The 12,234-nt window shown below is 36.6% G+C and overlaps 3 protein-coding genes and 1 long non-coding RNA gene across 4 annotated transcripts; all 4 read right to left on the bottom strand.

The window, feature by feature from the left end:
• Positions 1-1,602: 1,602 nt before the first annotated feature.
• Positions 1,603-2,861, bottom strand: Dic2 (Dicarboxylate carrier 2). The gene is made up of 2 exons (XM_068300926.1): positions 2,310-2,861; positions 1,603-2,248 (listed from the first exon to the last, which is right to left on the bottom strand). Exons 1-2 carry the CDS (start codon positions 2,726-2,728, stop codon positions 1,723-1,725), a joined length of 945 nt encoding a protein of 314 aa, XP_068157027.1. The 5' UTR covers positions 2,729-2,861; the 3' UTR covers positions 1,603-1,722.
• Positions 2,862-3,003: 142 nt separating this feature from the next.
• Positions 3,004-3,697, bottom strand: LOC137585445 (uncharacterized). Its single transcript, XR_011033567.1, has 3 exons — positions 3,501-3,697; positions 3,236-3,435; positions 3,004-3,177 (listed from the first exon to the last, which is right to left on the bottom strand). It is a non-coding gene; the product is annotated as an uncharacterized lncRNA (long non-coding RNA).
• A 1,994-nt stretch (positions 3,698-5,691) lies between these two features.
• LOC137585425 (metallothionein-2-like) lies at positions 5,692-5,903 on the bottom strand. Its single transcript, XM_068301199.1, has 2 exons — positions 5,879-5,903; positions 5,692-5,798 (listed from the first exon to the last, which is right to left on the bottom strand). Exons 1-2 carry the CDS (start codon positions 5,901-5,903, stop codon positions 5,692-5,694), a joined length of 132 nt encoding a protein of 43 aa, XP_068157300.1.
• Positions 5,904-7,258: 1,355 nt separating this feature from the next.
• On the bottom strand, positions 7,259-11,622 carry MFS9 (major facilitator superfamily transporter 9). The gene is made up of 6 exons (XM_068300435.1): positions 11,555-11,622; positions 9,546-9,625; positions 8,885-9,188; positions 8,271-8,811; positions 7,936-8,212; positions 7,259-7,873 (listed from the first exon to the last, which is right to left on the bottom strand). The coding sequence occupies exons 2-6, from the start codon at positions 9,614-9,616 to the stop codon at positions 7,540-7,542; spliced, it is 1,527 nt and encodes a 508-aa protein (XP_068156536.1). The 5' UTR covers positions 9,617-9,625; positions 11,555-11,622; the 3' UTR covers positions 7,259-7,539.
• Between the last annotated feature and the right edge of the window lie 612 nt (positions 11,623-12,234).

The following is a 12,234-nucleotide window of genomic DNA, read 5'->3' as shown; positions in this document are numbered from 1 at the left end:
TTACAGATGCTGATGCTGATGTTGATGTTGATGTTCATGTTGATGTTGATGATACTTGAACTGTGGCAAGCTCATACTGAAATTTACATAAATAAATTTTTTGCGCAACCAAAATGACAGTTTTATTATGTACTTGAGAAAAGGCATCATAACATTGTCATAAAGTTTGCACACTCAGACCAAAAGGGAAGATGAAGACGTTTTTCATGACTATAATAAGGAAAAATTTACTACACATAACAATATCTAATTAAGACCAAAATGCATTTAAAACCACAATTTTGATCAGAAAGCTTAAGGCTACAAAAGATTAGAGTATATTAATATTAAATAACACAAACTCAGGGATACCCTCTAAGCAATTTCGTTTGGTTCCATAACCTTTAGTCTGTCTTATTATGGCCAGAAACGTAAGTGAAACGAAACTTGAGGACTTTCCGTCCTTGTTCCGTCTTGTTTAGCTTTTCAGAAATGTCTCTCAATATTCATCGATATCTCTATCATCTTTGTTAGTATCTATAACATTTGCTGCCATCATTGAGTTAGTGTTTGCTTTATCTGAATAATCTGGCATGATGGAACTTTCTTAGAATATTATAGCTACAGGATTTAGTATGCATAAATTGCTTTAATTAAAATGTACTACAAAACTTTTAAATTTGATGTATTCAATTTTTAATTTTCCATGAAATGCAATTAATTTAAGTTAACAACGGAGCACAAATTGCTTGTGGCTAAGACAAAAGCAAACTTCTTAAATGGAATTTCGTTGAAGACTTTCATGACACCCTGTACAAAGTATTTCAAGGCAAAAAAATATAAAATAATCAAAGGATATATTCCTTTATAATAGGTTAAGAAGTCAGTTAAGGCCAACAAAAGGACTGTCAATCCAACCAATCGATAATCGATTCTATGAGTTTGAAATTGTTTAAGGAATGAATATTTCATTCGGGAGATCCCCGAGATCAGAAAAAAGTTCTTCATTTTCAAATATATCCCTTTCAAGAAAAGGGTACCAGAACGTAACCAGCTAGAAAACATTTTCTTGTAACTTTAGGAGCTTAAATTTTGTACTCGTTTCTTTTTTTGGCTTTTGTTTCGTTTTTGACAACTTGTTGGCCAACATCAATATTGTATGGGCCAAGTGGGCAGGTAAAAAGGCAACCCCATTCATTGTGTCCATGTTGTCCGTGTCTTGTGCCTGTCTGGGCGCATTTAGCAAGACTAACACACGGGGCGTATGATTGCTTTTCTGTGTCAACATAACATGGGGCAATAATGGGTTTTCACCTCTACGTTTCTCTGCCTCTCGTGCATGTGTGTGTGTGTGTGTGTGTGTGTCTGTGTGTTAATGGCTTCAATGCGATTACACGACATCAGCGAAAAGCATTTCCGGGCTGAGCGGCTCTTAAATCATTCATCTGGTTGTTGTCGTTTTTTTCTCGTTTTTTAAGATAGCCTAGAGCCATTTTGCTCATTGAACTTTTATTGAATATTTTGCCAAAAAGAAAACTACAAAGCCCAGCTGCAGGCTAGCCAATAACCAATATTCATTCGGAATTTCGGGCATGCCAATTGAAAATGCAAAAGAAATACTAATTCCATTTACAAACAATAAATAAACTGGTAATTTTTTATTGACTAAATTATTTACAGACAATGCATACAAAATTACAGAAAATTTCGTTGTACCATATTACATTTAGCTTTGATTAGATTTCAATCGTCATTCCATCTCTCGAGATCTGGATTGAGAATGGGAGCGGGTGTGTCATATGGGTGTGGCAAGGTGACCTGTTTTGGCTCCGGCAGGTAGCCAAAACGAGTGCGCAGAAATTCAATCCCCAAGAACATTAACACGGTTTGGGGCATAATGCGAGTAAGTGTCGGCACATATCCCTTATAGAAGGCGAACGGTCCCTCTTTGGCTGTTTTGATAAAAATTTCGGAAAGTCCAGAATATTCACCGGGCTGTGCATTCATACGACGCGTCTTAACCACATCTATGGGTTGGGTCATAGTTGTGCCGGCGAATGCCGCTATAAGCGAAGCAACCACATACATGTTCATGTTTGGCTCCATGTTAAAACTCCCAACCATGAAGTCCTTGCTCTGCTCGTAGAAGGCGATTTGTCCCACTGTCATGAGCATGCCACGGAAGGCTGCAATGCCGGCACCATTAAACAGATGCTGCCATCCCTCCTCCTGACACACACGGATCAGACCATCGAAGACATGCTTATAACTGCAAGATGAAGGCAATCAATTAAATAGGTAGCAAGTAGTAAGTATCATCCATTTAGTACTTGCGACGCTTTTCCATAGGTAATTTCACGTCGTTTTGTAGCCGCACATTAAGTAAATCACTCGGAGCACCCGCAAAACCTCCAATAAGGCCAGCAAATCCAGCAAGTATTGCCTTTCGGGACATGGTACTGGTGTCCATGTTCTGGGAACCAAAATTATAGACAGCGAAGCGGGTTAGTGTATACGTATACTGTCGCAACATTGAGGCAGATATCCCACTATAGAGAGCCAGAACGCCCTGCTCTCGAACAATTTTCTTTGTGGTGGCCACAGTGGAAAATTTTTCCACTTGCGTCTGCATAAGCACTTTCATAAGGTCCAATGGATGTGTTATTAAAGCTGCCACAGAACTGGCCACTCCCCCGAAATACCAACGCGATGCACGGCGTTGATCATACGAACCAAATACCATTGACATCGTTAAAAAATATACACTACGAAAACCACCAAAAGGACTAAGCAAACAAAACAAAAAGAACACGTTGAACAATTTTGGCTGTATTTAAATGTGCTTCTATGAAAACGAATTGACGCAAAACTGAGGGAAACTAATGTGACGTCAGGTGAAAATATGATGAAATTTGAAAAATGTTTGACATATTTGCATTTATCAATTACGAAAATTGGCGCATGCCGTGCGACCACAGCGAAATTCTTGCGTGTGGCCTGCAATTCAAAGAAATTCAAATACAATTTGTTATAATCAAATTAGTCCGGCATGAAAGCGAAATTTTTATTAAGTTTATATACACTCGAATGGCATGGACTATTGAATGGATCTGGCGGGCAGCAGGCAGCAAGCGACAACGTCCTCGTCCATGGCTAATCTTAAATGTAATAGAAATTTGGTCTGTCCTTGGACAAGTCCTGTAAATTGAATTAGCGCCCAATATTTCTGACAAATACGAAAATGCCATTTACCTACCCCGATTAGAAGTAGGAGCACAAAACCAACACAACCAACAACCAAAAACGCGGCATTTTTTAAATAATTCTGTTGCTCCTGGGTCAAAGAACTCACATACATATAGCCACCGAGTAGAATAGTAACCAAACACATATTGAAGAGCAACATTAACAGAATTCCACGTATAAGCATGGCTGAGGAAATGTTCCCTTGACCTGCTGCAGAAAGTTAAAGCATATTCACTCTAAAATCCATTTATGGCTTTTCTGAAAGAACTAGTTACCACAATCTGTTAATGGATTCTCCTGCTCAACAGTCGGTTTACCCTTCTCGATGGCCACAAATCTGCCTGAACGGAATGACTCCATGCTGGGTCCTTGTCGTGTTACGCGTGTGTGTGTGTGTCTCCTTTTTTGCCAAGTGTTTTGTGTTAAGAACAATTTCAAGTTGTGTGTATTTAATAGAAGCATCGAAATTTTGACAGCCAGCTCAAGGCACGCAACAATCAGATCGACCACACTGGTCGTTCACATGTCAAATTATTTACGCCTGATTAACCGAAAGCTGCGATTCACTTCCTTGCACAACAAAACGAAAGCAAAATGAATCCAGCACGCAAAGCTTAGAAATAAAGGAATCGTTTAAGCTATTCTTTGGATCACCCGAAAGTTACCCAGTGTTTTCATGAAAAGGACTTACTCAATTTACCTGGAATATTTTACACTAGATTAGTTTCAACAACCGTAAGCGACTAACTTGCCAATGAGACTCTAATTATTAGAGCGAAGCTTTATTCTGTTCTACTGCTCTCTTCCATTGTTCCGATCAGAAGTTTCTTGCTCTCCCTCTCTGCAGCCATTATTCGGATCAGAATGCATGCAAAAAATGACCACTCTCACCCTCAGGCAACGCTTTCTCTCTCTCACATACACATGTGCATGTACTCATATGCTTACTAGTAAGCTAAGGCCAAAGCGCACTAATAAGTGCGTTTGTGAGAGAGCATATCAATGAGAGCGCCATTCTTGCACTTTCTCCCGCTCTTATCACTGTGTGTATAAAAGAAGCTGCAGCTTGGTGGGCGCGCATCAGTTTTCGGGGGCGCATTGCCCCGAGCGGTTCTCGGCATGACAAAATCTTAAGAAGATGCAAACTAAACGTGAGTATATTGAAGAATAAAACATAAAATTATTTAATCTTAATAAACTTTCGTATACTTTCTTTGGATAGGCAAAGAACTCCTCTAACTAAGATCATCAATGATTAGCATTTCCTTATTTGTTGATAAGTGATAAAATGTTTTATAATGTTTGCTTTTTAATTTCCGTTCTTTCTCATTTAAGGCTAACAATAGTAGCCTCCTCTTCAGTGTGTGATTGCGAAATGTCAAGTTTTCTTTCGAAATTAACCTTTCCTCTCTTATTAATAATAAAGCTTTCATGGACTCTTATATACCATTATAGTTCTAGGTAAATACTGGGTAAAAAAGTGAAATAAACGCCAATCACGCACATTTGATTATGCTAATGATTTGCCTTTTGACAACAACAACAAACCAAAGAAGTGGAAACGGAAACAAAACCATGGTTTCTGTAAACTCCACTCACACACACACACACAGGGATAACTATTTCTATTTTAAATCGATTTCCGCCTCTTTTGAACATAAAATGCTTGGCACAACACATCATAAATCTGAGAATTCCATTTCAAATGGTCAAATGCAAAATGTTATATATGTATTTGTCAATAAATTGCATACCTACAATATGTGGCTTTCATTTAAATGTTTGTGACATTGATACATTTCCAGTGCCTCAATAGAGTTGCATATTTCTTTATGCAAATTAAAAGTAGTTTTAGTTTTGGTTTCCAAAAGTTGGTTAAATTTAAACAAAGTTGTGAGATTCAGTTAGCTATTGGCAAAAGCCAATTTCACTCTTTAATGGCAAATCAAGTTTTTTCTTTTTCTGGCCGACTGCATTTGAAATGGCAGAAATGAAACATTTAGAAATATTTTGTATACGTTATTGACATCTATAGAAAACGATTTTGATAATAATTTTGCTCTTTGACTTGCAATTTAAACGGAACATTTGATAAGTGTTAAGATGAGAGTGACATAATCTTAAAGAAAGTAGACTCTAGTGCCCATATAAACTTGTTTACCACATCTTAGCACAAAAAAATATTGTTCCCATATGAAATGACATTTCGATATATTGCTACTATTATACGGTGAGGTGGTTAGCCAAAAAAATAAGAACGTCTCCATTTTGAGTGATGCTTGAAAGTTCAATGACTTTTAAAAGTTTATACACCTTTGCAACAGTTTTATATGTAGTTCGATTTTGACAGACAGAGACACAGGCACAACAAGCATAGCAAGAGTTTCCAGTTTCGTGAAATAAATACAGATTATCTTTAAAATGTTAGAATATTTTATTTTTGGTGTAAATTAATATTTGATCATATTATTTGCTGCTGCAGCATTGGTCCTTTGGTCCGTTCTTGCACACGCAATGGCAATCTTTGTGGCAGGCACATCCTCCTCCGCACTTCTGTGCTGTGCACTGGCAATCTAATGAAAATCAAAATAATCATAGGCGATTATAATCGTTTGTGGGGCAGAAGCCTAATTCGTTTTCCGTTTTAACTTACTTGTTCCGCAACCCTTGCAACCCATTATTATGCTCAATTTGTATTTGAATTGAAATTAGAAAGTTATCCACTTGATTGTTTCGTACAAAACTGTTGACCTATCTGCAGTTCTCGCCACTTATATACGTACAAATATCCATAGAAAGCAAACGACTAAAACGAGTGCAAAATTGCACAAGTTCCGAGACAGAAAAATCAATGTTTTTCCTATGTTTAAACGAGTGCAAAATGATTGAGTTGCAAGCATTCACTGGGTCATATTGCTTATCAATTTCAAACAATTTTTTTATTCTTTGACTCCTGCACACGGTTCTCTTATCTGCTTATCAGTTTGTGGTGCGTTGCTTCAGTTTTATCTATTTCAATGTACAATTTAATGTGTTTAATAACAAAATAGAATACGAGGCATGAAAATGAATATCATTAAAATAAAATTAAAATCGCTAAAATGTCGTCCAAACATATTTATAGCTAAAGGTGAAACGAAATTTATTTCATTTATTTATGAGCATATTTTTGGGGAACTTCTAGAAATATAAATTTATAATATTCCATTTATCTGTGTTGCATACTTTTCAGCACGGGCAGTAGATAATATTTTGTGTCGTTCTAACAAGTATATTTAATATATAAAAGATATTCTCTGAAATTCCTTATTAGTAGATCGTAAATTGATTTAATTCTTCATTCCCAATCAAAGTTCTTTCGTCTTTTTTGTCAAGTAATGAAATCGGTTCTAACTATATGTAAATACATATATATTAAAACGTTTCCCTAGCCCAACATTTGATTAAACTGCAATAATAAAAACTATTATAAATACTAATTCTAATTATTTAAGTTCAAAACTATTGACACAAGGGATTAGTAGTTTGTTCTAAGCAAATGATTACGAAGTCAATAAATAAATATTATGGAATATTTCCATATTTAATATTTTAATTTAAAAGTTGTAGTAGGTTCGAAATAGAACTAAATATTAATATTGATTCGCCGTTCCATGCTAATTTTTGTACAAATAGACTAAAAGCTGTTAGGTTCGCGACATTTTTTGAAATAAATTACTTAACCTTTGTTTATTAACGTTAGAATTGCTTTCTAATTATTGATTGTTGAATATATTTGTTCAGATAAACGACATTTATATATATTTATTTATAATTCTCTTTCCTCATAAGTCTCTAAAATACTTGTCCTTAAAAATGTTTGTAACATGAGTTTGAAGTGTAATATCATACACCTAAAAATTTGATCAAGTTTAAAAATAGATTCACTTGGTTAACCAAATTTTCTATCTGCTTCTCTTTGAGTGTCATTTGAATGTTTTTGCTATAATTAAACCAAATTCCGCTTAAAGAAATATAATCAAGAATTGGAATGTTTTTTATTTAAATGCTTCTTTTATTCGCAGGTTCACTCTAAGCGAGTGCTTTTGGTAGTCTAACATCAAAGGATTAAAACGTATGGGATAACATAAATAAAACACAGTTGTATGCATCACAGGCACACACACAAGTGTAACAAATAACAAAAATTCTAGAATCCATCATAATGAATTCATATGGTACTTTCTGAATACTTGGGTACCTAATCACTACAACAAACATTTGGAGACATCAATACAATTATACAACTTGTGTACAGATTAGCTAAATGACATTTTACTCTTTCAGCTCGGCGCCATCGTTCACAATGCCACCTGTTCCAGGGGTTTGGGTCAACTGGAGTTGTTTCTCTTCCGCCTCGCGTGCCTTTTGTTCGGGGGTCTTGGCCCATTCCTGCAGCTCGCCTGAGCAATAGAACCAATAGATGACACAACCCACCAGATAAATGCCAGCGGATATAAAGAAGATAATTCGCCACTCATCACTTGTCTGATTAACTACAACGTAGCCGGTAAGTAAGGGACTCACGATGCCGGGAATGGTGGCAAAAGTGTTGCCAATACCCATCAGGACACTGGCATGCTGTGGAGCAATATCCAGGTGATTGACGCTAAAGAAGAAGCAAATGTGAAAACGGGAATTGTTGCCAAGTGTGGTGTATGTGTGACTTACGCAAAACCAGACCAGGCAAAGGCACCCAAGCCCACCGCAATGGTTAGGCAGACCACCGACCAGGTGGGATCCAACAGATAAGCAGTCAGCATCATAAATACAGTCTGGGCCAGGAAGGCGCCACAGTTGAAGTTACGTCTCACTTGGGTGGTAGTCCAAATGCCCTTCACTTGCAACCAATCGGCCAAATAGCCGGAAATGGCCAACAGAATGCCCATGGCCAGGTATGGCACAGCCGATAAGAAGCCCGTCTTACCCAGCTCAAAGTTCAGTGTATCTGCAAGTGACATAGACAATTAATAATACAAAATTGACAGAAAGTTAATTAGACCAACCTTTAAGGAAGCTAGGCAATTGCGTTAGCAATGTATAGAATCCCCAATTCTCAGAGAAATGTGAAGCCATAATGGCATAGAATGCCATCGAGGTGAAAATTGACTTCCATGGATGCTTAATATGCTTCGTGCCCACATAGCCAATTGTCTTTTGTATGTAATCGCATTCCTCTTTCGAACAGAAACGATCCAATTCGGGTCCAGCTCGAACAATTAACAACCAGCTGACATACCAAATGCAGCCAATGGTTCCAAACACATAGAACACGCTCTCCCATCCGTAGCGAGCAGCCAGTAATCCAGACGAAGGCATAGCTATCACAGTTCCAGCATAGTTGCCAGCAAAGGCAATCGAAGCCATCCTAGAACGTTCCAATGGCGGTGACCAGCGAGCCCATACCGCATGAATGCCCGGAAATGTGACACCCTCGAACACGCCCTCAATAATTCGCACGGCCAAGAACATTTCCAAACTATGCTTGGCGGCCAGCGGGGTGAGCAAAGTTAGAATTGCCGTTGTTCCTATGCCACAACCAAAAACCTGGAAAGATTGTCAAAAATTTTCATATTTAAATTGGTCATAATATTTAGTTAACTTGTTTTATAATACTTACAAGATTGCCTCCGATTCTGGTGCCTATGTAGCCACCCAGAAATTGGGTCAGAATGTAACCATAGAAAAAGGAGCTTAAAATCAAACCCTTCTGCTTGGAGTCCCATGGAAAGTCCTGCTCGTATGATACATTTCCAGCACTATCCACAACAGTGCGGTTTTCGGTCATGGCCACAATGGCCACAGAGAGATTCACACGCAGTGAATAGACATTGAAGAAACCAAAAAAGGCCATCATCACCACAATGTAACGCTGCTTCCTCCAGAATCTCCATGTGAGCGGTTCACTTTCCACAATATCATTGCTGCAGACATCAAAAACAAGCAAATTGAAAGAGGATGAAAATGCGAATGCAAAACCACTGATAAGGCAAAAAAAGATGAAGAAAAATAAAGCAAATGCAAATGACTTTATTCCAGCCAGTCGTGGTACCACTTTCGCTTTCTATTTATTTATGGTTTGCCCGTTGGCCCCTTTCAACTTGAACAGTCTCGCATTGAATTTCGCGTTTTTTGCGTCTATGCCATGGTTAAAACCAGTTTTTGACAAACCCGGCATCGACTGGCTTGCCACAATTTTGCTTTAGGGCTCAAAAAAAAACAAGTGGTTAACCAGCAGCTAGATAAGTTCCTTCAGGTGTTAGAACTTAATCGTTACTCACTTATTATGATGATGATGATGATGTTGTTGTTCATGGTGTTTGCCATTTTTCGATGACTCTAGGTCGGTCATTTTGAGTGCCTATTGGAGAGAATAGAAACAAACAATACGAAACGATACAAATTAAAGAGCTGATCTCAGGTGTATAGTAGGTAAATATCTCATATAAGTAGCTGCGTGTTGTCGCTTCATTAAATACAAATTTAAATTGAGTAGCCCCACTTAACAAACAACTGCTCAGTGATTGGGTTCACTGCACACACACACACACGTGCGGACAATGTGTGTTTTATAATTTCGCGATTTGTTATATTCTATATCATACATCGTGTGTGTGTATGTATTTGTAGCGCCCTGACTTTATCTTATTTATAAATCCAATTTAGTTGCGTGCCGGCCCTCGTAATTGACTTTGACAATGAAAAATTTACTCTTAAGCAATTTGTGTCTAACTAATACGGAAATAGAAGATGTATCTTCTATTAAAATAAGAAAGTTTTCAATGAGATGGTTTTTTTTTTTTTTTTGTGTGGCCAACGCCAACGCATCTTAACTCAATTATCCATTTAACTTATTAAACCAAATAGTTCGCAAATTGTGGCATTTGAGGCACGCGAAATCAAATACCCAGAGTCAAACGCACACACACACACACACACACGCACAAGCGAGTGAAATGCTTATAATCAAATAATTGTGGCTTACTCTCTCAGTTGATTCTTTTTGATTTGCAAATTGCACCAGTTTTTTGGTTTTTTTTTTTTTTTTATATCTTTTAATTTAAACAATTTACTTACGCACGTGTTGGTTAGCTACATACATATGTATTTGTGTGTAGAGTAAATCATTTTATCATTATGACTTAATGGCAACTACCGCACACTCAATCTCTCTCCCTCTCTCTCTATATATATATTAGGGAAAAACACCAACGAAAAGAAAAAAAAACCGTTGGTGGAAAATGTTGTCCGATTTACAATGAGCTATAAAATTAGCTCTAATCATTTTATTAATGATTATTTAATAATTATGGGTTTAAGCTAGTAAAACCTGCTATTAATCAAACGCCACTAAAATTGGTCTTGTTTTTAGGACAATCAAGAATAAGCCATATATGAATATGGTTTTCTTTTTTTTGGTTTCAATTATCGTTTTATTAGCTTGTACGTTTATCTAAATTTGCTCAAAACACCAACAAAAAAAACAACAAATTACTCAACTGCTGAGATTTGGCATAGATAAAGTGTCCCATTAGATGATTTATAGAATTCTTGTGGCAATTGTCTCACAGTGTCTACTAATGAACTGAAGAGCTTCTTATGCAAACGAACGAATAGACCACAATATAAACTCATGCCTCTGATAAGTAGTTGATGACCAAACAAAAGTCACAATGGAATAATAAGACACTAGATGACTAAGTAATACCCTGTAATAGCAATCAGTAATTAAGAAAACTATACTAAACCACTTGCAATTCACTAGTATCAAGATGTTTAGTAGTTAGTCATTCAATTCGCAAGATCTATATTCTTTAGTTCTATATCTAGCAGGGAATAGTAAATTCTTTCATTGTCATTGGAATGTTGCGAAATCAATTGAATAACTAAAGAAATAGTTAGAATAGCTATTTGCTTGCCTTTTGTGTGAATTGATTGCAAAACACTTGCTTAGAAACAAATTGTCGCACAATTTACATGGCTTAATCTTTTGGCATTTCAGCCACAGCTGGAACGATAATATCGATAGCGGCCAAAAGGCAGAAACGTCTTTAATTAAAATTTCACTGAAATGCAGTTGAACAAATAGCATAAGCCGCAGAAAGTTCAAGCCAAAGACACACAAACACACACACACACTCATCATGCTTTTGGCAAATTCCTCTTCACAAACGAACAACCAATAAACTTTTGAACTGCTTTCTTAAGAAAAAACTTTTCAAACCGTTTACAACTTGAAGTTTTCATGTATTTTAATTTTCGTTTTACACACTTTTTTTGTTTGGCTTACTGGATGAGGTAGAGATGGTTGTGGAGGCGAAGATGTTGGTTGGCGTGGACAGGTGTGAAGCCGCCGGTTGCTCGCAGCGGACTGAAACTGCAGCCTGCCGGCAGTCACCAGCTGAACAAGGCAGTAAATAGTCGCGTCGCAGCTCTCAGCACGATCAGCTTTACACACACGCCAAAAAAAAAACCAAAAAGAAAGATCGTTTATTCAAATCTCGTTTTGCCCTGTGCAGCAAGTGAAAAAGTATTGTCATTAATTTGAGCTGTAGTGGTTTTTGTTTCGGTTTATCGCTATTTTTAGAAAAAAATTATGACTACTAAAATATTATGTAAAATATCTTAAATATCTTCAAGTTAAATAGATCACAGAAGACCCAAAAATTTTATGTATTAGTTAAAGAAAAATCTAAGGAGTTAATTTTTTATTATCAATAAAAATAGTTATATCGAAATGTTTAATAGACCTAAATTTTGAATTGGCTTCTTTAAACAACTGAAATTAAACCATTTATTGTATTTGACATTGGCAAAACATTGAATCCATCATTTCACGGTCTAAACTAAGTCTTAAAGCGTGAAATTTAAACCGAGAAAATTAATAATTATCAAGCGAAAAAATTGACAAATTTCATTACATTACATTGGAGAATATGTTTCTATCTTTTATTTTAGAAATTCGAACGT

The sequence above is a fragment of the Drosophila tropicalis genome, unplaced genomic scaffold (assembly GCF_018151085.1).
Source record: "Drosophila tropicalis isolate 14030-0801.00 unplaced genomic scaffold, ASM1815108v1 contig_878, whole genome shotgun sequence".
NCBI classification, from domain to species: domain Eukaryota; kingdom Metazoa; phylum Arthropoda; class Insecta; order Diptera; family Drosophilidae; genus Drosophila; species Drosophila tropicalis.
This window is presented reverse-complemented; position numbering and strand designations above follow the sequence as displayed.